The 6,979-nt window shown below is 30.7% G+C and overlaps 1 protein-coding gene across 4 annotated transcripts; it reads left to right on the top strand.

Annotated features, from left to right (window-relative positions):
- The first annotated feature begins 447 nt into the window (after positions 1-447).
- LOC132068486 (uncharacterized) lies at positions 448-6,616 on the top strand. Of its 4 annotated transcripts, none has more exons than XM_059462088.1 (5): positions 448-900; positions 992-1,063; positions 5,060-5,139; positions 5,523-5,725; positions 6,289-6,578. In XM_059462088.1, the coding sequence occupies exons 1-5, from the start codon at positions 719-721 to the stop codon at positions 6,394-6,396; spliced, it is 645 nt and encodes a 214-aa protein (XP_059318071.1). In that variant the 5' UTR covers positions 448-718; the 3' UTR covers positions 6,397-6,578. The 4 variants fall into 4 exon arrangements, with proteins under 4 accessions (XP_059318071.1, XP_059318070.1, XP_059318073.1 ...); XM_059462087.1 differs by lacking the exons at positions 5,060-5,139; positions 5,523-5,725; positions 6,289-6,578 and adding exons at positions 1,329-1,408; positions 1,734-1,936; positions 2,456-2,796 and having other exon boundaries at positions 511-900; XM_059462090.1 differs by lacking the exons at positions 5,060-5,139; positions 5,523-5,725; positions 6,289-6,578 and adding exons at positions 1,734-1,936; positions 2,456-2,796 and having other exon boundaries at positions 513-900.
- The last annotated feature ends 363 nt before the right edge of the window (positions 6,617-6,979 follow it).

Here is a 6,979-nt window from a genome sequence, read left to right as displayed (position 1 = left end):
GCACCAATATAGTTTCGATCTGATTTAAAAATTGGAGATGATGTGAAGAGGAATCGTGAATCATGTTCTCTAGCTATTGAGTCAAAAAAAGAAATAAATAATTCAACATAAAACTAAAATTGGCACCAATATAATTTAGATCTGATTTACAAATTGGATATGATGTCAGGAGTACAATAAAGAAGGAAAATTTAATCTGTCTTCAATTTTTTAATCATTAGATATTCAGAACTCACTAACTTGGCTATTTCAGATTTATAACATGTAAGTCCAAATACTCATTTAAATGAAAAATGCTTGAACACGAAACCTCTAATTAAGATTAAAAAAATCTCATTCATCCCATTATCTTCACTTGTTTCTTCTTATAATACCGAAACTCTTTGATATAAATTGCATTAAATGTTGATATGATCCCACTACACAATATGGTGTCCAAAAAATCTTACAAGCGTTGTACAGACTTTAACTTTTAATTTCTGTACTACATCTTGGAATCTAAATTTTAATAACTTTCTCATGCACAACTCTTTCATTCGACATGATTATTTAATACTGATGATGAAAACATGGCCTGTTTAATAATTACTCATCACATATAATCACAATGCACTATATTAAAACCAAGGGTCTCCATAAATACTTCTCTTTCTTCTTCTTGTAAGTCCATCAAGAAAGAAAATTTTCATTTTGATCTAAGTTTTAGAATCAGTCCAAAATGTCCACCAAAATAACTTACTCAGACCTATTTTACAATCTTTCTTACAATCGAAGTCTATCCCTAAAATCCCATTCTCAATATTCAAGGCATTTGCAAATTGGAAAATCCCATTTATATACAAAAAACTTCAATAAGCCTCTCAATTTCGTCAATTTCAATGCCAAAGATGGAATATTCATGTAAGTTTTAATTTTCTTCATTCTTTTTTTGTTTTACAAATTTTGATAATTTGTAGTAACTAATTATGTATACATATTGTTTTCCTTATAGTATTAGGTGCAACGCAGCCAACAGTACTGGATCACAAGCTCCTCCACCTGGCAAATCTCCATTCTTTGGATGGTAGATTTATTTCTCCTTCTTATTTTTCAAGAAACCTAACATGATTGGATCAAATCCAAAGAAAATGTTTATTGATTGCCGTGTTGCTCGGACTCTCTAATTATGTTATCGTACCCGTACTGGATCATTCAAAAGAAAAAACACTATTTTGGAGGATCCAACACATACCCTGTGATATTTTATAGATCAAGTCTGAGTAACATAGAAGATGACTATTTTCTGAGGAATCAATTTTGAAGTCTTTTTTTAAAAAAAAAATATGCAGGAAATGGTTGTTGGGGTTTCTTTTACCTATATTACTACCTTCATTCCGGAACAAAGTCAACCCTTTACAACTACTCAAAAGTAGGTAAAATTTACTTTTTCCGTTTCAATTTGTTTGACATAGTTTGACTTAGTACGAAATTAAAAAAAGTAAGAACTTTTTTTTTTTTTTGAAAATTCTGATATTAAATATGCAATATAAAATTATTGTGTGAATGTACGACTTTCGAAATTAGCGGTCTTAAACATGTCATGACATTGTGTGGCTATAAAAACTTCTCATTAAAAGAAAAATATTGAAATATATGTTCTTTTTAAAACAGACTAATAAGTAAGTAACAAACCTTCTCTTTGAAGTATGATGAGAATTTCTCCTATATTTCGTGGACTTTTTTTTTCCCCAAAGGTAATGTGGATAAAGCAGTAGAAACAGTGGAGACTATGACTGAGATAGTGGAAGAGGTAGCTGAGGAAGTAGAAAAGATTGCTGAAGATGTTGAAAAGAAACTTCCTGGTGATTCAAAGCTTAAAGAAAGTCTTGATTCAATAGAAAATCTAGCTGAAGGGGCTATCAAGTATGCCAAACAAGCTGAAGATCTCATTCACAAGGTCAGTATCCTTTTTTCCCTTTAGAATTTTTGCATTGAGATGGACTTAAATGGAGCGATCTGGATATTGAGAGCTCATTTTATTATGACCGAAAAATTAGTTTGACGCCAATCCTTAGGATCAGTCGCAACCTTCGAAATTCGAGGAATGGGTTCGCCCCCTATTCTTTTCCAGTTAAACACCAGGCTTAGTTCACATAGCAGGGTGCTCGAATCGATATCTTAAGTCACAAGTCCCTCAACCTGTCACTTAAACAAAGCCCTGGGAAAATTTAAATAATCAAAATTCAGGTAGCTGAGATCTGTTTGAAATTGAGACATAATAATTAATTGTTATATAGTTGTCTTCAATGTCCATTATCAATTTCAAAGATTAACAATTAATATTAAACTCAAGATTTATAATAAACAATAATCGGTAATCTGGTAAAACTGATTAAATTGTTATTACAGTTTAAATAGCACTGATATATAAATTAATTTTACAGCGTAAATAAAATATTTTTTGTCATATTTGCAGATTGAGGATGTAGAGAAGGAGATGGAGGACACATCAATGCAAACTAACACTACAAATCAGGTTGAAAGGGCCAACCAAGGGTTAAGCGCCAACAAGAGTAAAAGTTAGCCTTCGAAAAAGTAGTCATTATGTACTCCATATTATTACCTATACTATCAAAAGTAGTCATTATTTAAATTTTATCTGTGTATTTTTCATACTCTCGTCATTATTATTTTCTTTCGGGCTTGTTAGGATCCGTATTAAACATTAATTGTAGTTCAATTATTTGCATCATATATGTTTATGCAATGTATCAACATAGACTCAATAATGGACATATTACTTGATTGCTTTCTAAACATTGATCAGAGTATATATTGATTATATCAAATGTATGTCCCACATATGTTGTTAAATGATATGTCTCTCACTTTCCCTAATTAACAGCCAATGTTCACTAACAAAGGAATTAGTTATAACACTAAAGACCAATTATATTTAATTTGTCGAAGTTAGAGGTTATAAACGGATACTCTCTTGTACAGTCCTTTTTTTTAAGATATATATCACCCGAAGTTATAGTTGGATAGATATGATTCCTCCATCTTTAATCAGACGTCTCGGGTTCAAACTACAGAAGGAAGAACTTCTTGGCAGGGAGCCTTTTCTCCCACAATAAACCTACTCGATATGCATTCATAATAGTCGGATCAGAAAGTTTCAGATAGCAACTGGTTAAAAAAATGATTGGTTGAAGGATCAGTTGGCATTAGTGTCTCGGATGTTGATGTCATTGACATTCTAGGTTGATCTTGATCATCAGATTAGACAGTACTTATGCGAGATTATCAAAACTTAAAGGAGTTATTTTGAGAAAACTTATGTGCTAAATGACTCAATTAAGAAATGACGGAGGAAACTTGTTATTCTTGAGACTCAAAAATCGTTTGAGTATTCCTTTTAAATGAAAATGCATTTTATTTTTTTATGTTTTGGTTTCCCACCCGGTGTTCCGTGCCCATATTATGGCCTCGAATAATCTGGAATTGCGCGCTAAGGGCCATTTAGAGAGAAACGCTCGGGGATTTTTTTTTCATGCTTCAGAAAATTTCAATCCAAAACTCGATTAAGAGTGAAGGGATCCTATTCATCCTACCACAATACTTTCATAATGAAAACGTATTTATTATGTAGTGTCACCATCTCTTTAATAAATAAAAGTTATCTTGCTTCAACTAATACATATTAATGGGGAAAGAGAAGAGGAACCGTGAATCATGTTCTGTAGCTGTTTGAGTCAAAAAAGAAAACAATAAATCAACAAAAAAACAAAAATTTGCTTCTTCAATTTTAGAATGTCTTGGAAATACCAATATAATTTCAAGCTTCTAAAATTTGGATGCGTTGTCAGACGTACAATAGGAACATTTCGTCTATCTCCAATTTTTTAAAATCATTTCATGCTCAAAATTTATTAGCTTAGACTAATTTAGATTTGCGACACGTAAACCGTAAAGCCATTTAAGAGAACATTAATACTTCTTACCAATTTCTTTTTACGTTCAAAGATCGAATCCGAATTATTTGATTTTTAAATTGAGAAAATCTTAGTCATCCCATTACATTCCTTGATGGTGGTCTGTCTTCACTTGTTTTTTTTAATAGGAAAACTCTTTGAAATAAATTGCATTTCATTTGATGATCTGACGGCACACAATATGACGTCCAAAAAAATTATTGAAGTTCTACAGATTTTAATTTTTAATTCCTGTACTACACCTTGGAATCTAAATTTTAGTTATTTCCTCATGCACCGCACTTGCATTTGATTTGATTTTAATACTGACGAAGAAAACATGGCCTGTTTATAATCACTCATCACACATGATTACAATCCACTAAATCAAATTCAAGTTCTCCATATATACTTCTTCTTGTAAGTCCATCAACAGAAGAAAATTTTCATTGATCTAAGTTTTAAAATCAGACCAAATGTCAGCCAAAATTACATATTCAGATCCATTTTACAATCTTTCTAATCAAATTCTTTCCCAAAAATCCCACTCTCCATATTCAAGGCATTTGCAAATTGGAAAATCCAATGTTCATTTAAAGAAGATCAATAAGCCTCTCAATTTCATCAATTTCAATTCCAAAATTGGAATATTCACGTAAGTTTAATTTTTTTCCTTTTTTCTGTTTCAAATTTTCAAAATTTGTTAACTTATTATGTATACATGTTATTTTCCTTATAGTGTTAGGTGCAACTCAGCTAATAGTACTGGATCAGAAGCTCCACCTCCTGGCAAATCTCCATTCTTTGGATGGTAGATTTATCTTCTTCTTCTTCTTCTTCTTCTTCTTCTTCTTCTTCTTCTTCTTCTTCTTCTTCTTCTCTCAAGAAACCTAACATAATTGGATTAAGCTCTAAAAAAATGTCTACTGAATGATATGTTGTTCGGACTCTTAAAAAATATTATCACTCATGGGCCATGTCAGGTCCTCCAAAAAGCAGTATTTTTTGAGAATTCAATCACGCATCCAACGATATTTTGAAGAGTAAAGTAACATAGCTGAATATTTTCCAGAGAATCAAGTTTGAAGTTTTTGCTATATATGCAGGAAATGGTTGTTGGGATTTCTTCTACCTGTATTACTACCTTCATTCAAGAACAAACTCAGCGCTTTACAACTACTCAAAAGTAGGTAAAATTTACTTCATCCGCTTCAATATGTTTGACATAGTTTGACTCGGTAGAAAAATAAAAAGAAAGGAAAAGTTTTTAAATTTTGGTATTAAATATGTCATAATATTTGTGTGGTTGAAAGACTTTTGAAATTAGTGGTCTTAAATATGTTATAACATTTGAATGATTATATATAAACTCTTTTCATTAAAAAAAAATATAAAAATGTGTCATTTTTTTTAAACAAACTAATAAGAAAATAGAGACGAACAAAGTCTGAATGGAGAGAGTAACTTTTCTATTTTTCTTTGAAGTATGATGCATCCCAATATACAATTGTCATATTAATTGTTTATTATAGGAAATTTTTATTTATTTGCTGGATTTTTTTTCCAAAGGTAATGTGGATAAAGCAGTAGCAACAGTGGAAACTATGACTGAAATAGTGGAAGAGGTAGCTGAGGAAATAGATAATATTGCTGAGGAGGTTGAAAAGAAACTTCCTGGGGATTCACAGCTTAAAAAAAGTCTTGATTCAATTGAAAATTTAGCTGAAGGTGCTGTCAAATATGCCAACCAAGCTCAAGATATAATTCACAAGGTCAGTATATAGGATTCTATTACTCCTTGCAACATTCTTGATTAGTCTCTATTCTTTCTATTGGATGTGCGAACAAAGCCTCATATTGATAGTTAAAAAGATTTGAAAATTACATATAAGAAGTAAGGATAATCCTAATATAACAGTGTGAACCTTTTGGGAAAAACAATGAGAATATGACCCAAATCAGACACTAACTCATCATGTTACGAGAATTTTTGAACTGATTTAGCTCAACATTTTCTTTTCCTAAAGAATTTTGTATCGATGGGCTTAAGTGAAGCGACATATGAATAGTGAAAATTTATATAGCTGAGACCTTTTGAAATTGAAGCATGGTAATAATGGTTATATATAGTAGTTGTCTTCAACATCGTCCATTATAAATTATGAATACAAAAAAAAAAAAAAATTGTACATTAAACTCAAGATTTATAATAAGCATTAACTGATAACATGGTAAAACTAATAATTAGATTCTGATTACAGGTTAAATAACATTGATATATTAATTAATTTTATAATGTCAATGTAAATATAATCTTTCTTGGGAGTATTTGCAGGTTAAGGATATAGAGAAAGAGGTGGAGGACACACTAATGAAAACTAACACTACAAATCAGGTTGAAATGGTCAGCCAAGAGTTGAGCTCCAACAAGAATAAAAGCTAGCCTCAGAAAAATTAGTCATTATATTATTATCTGCTCCATATCACTACTTATGCCATCAAAAGTAGTCATTATTTCCATTTTACCTCTGTATTTTTCGTACTCAGTCATTTTTATTTTCCTTTAGGGCTTGTTATAAGCATTGTATTAAACATTAATTATAGTTTATTTAACGCATTAACTGTTGGAAAATATGAATAATAAACACAAGATTGGAGGCTTGAGAAAACGTACGAAATGCTTTCCAAAAAACGATATTTGCTCTCTCTCCTTTTGCAGAATTACTATGAGATTTATGTAAATAGTTTTAGTGGATATGACAAACTTATTAACGATGGGTCCATGGCTATGAGCTTTCTTGCTAGCTGTTATACAATAGCAATAATAATAGAAATGATTAATGAGAGAAACAATCTATTTTAATATCTTCTTTTCCTTTGCCTTGGGAGGAAATTGTGTTGTATAGTTCTTGTTTTAATAGTATCTTTTTTCCTCGACAGGCAAGAAAATTGCTAAATCTGATTATAAGTTGATAATATCTGATAAAATATCAAAATTCTTGGTAGAATTATTCAAAAGAAAAACT

The sequence above is a fragment of the Lycium ferocissimum genome, chromosome 8, assembly GCF_029784015.1.
Source record: "Lycium ferocissimum isolate CSIRO_LF1 chromosome 8, AGI_CSIRO_Lferr_CH_V1, whole genome shotgun sequence".
Classification (NCBI taxonomy): domain Eukaryota; kingdom Viridiplantae; phylum Streptophyta; class Magnoliopsida; order Solanales; family Solanaceae; genus Lycium; species Lycium ferocissimum.
The sequence above is the reverse complement of the archived record's forward strand: the minus strand, read 5'-3'. Positions and strand labels throughout refer to the sequence as shown.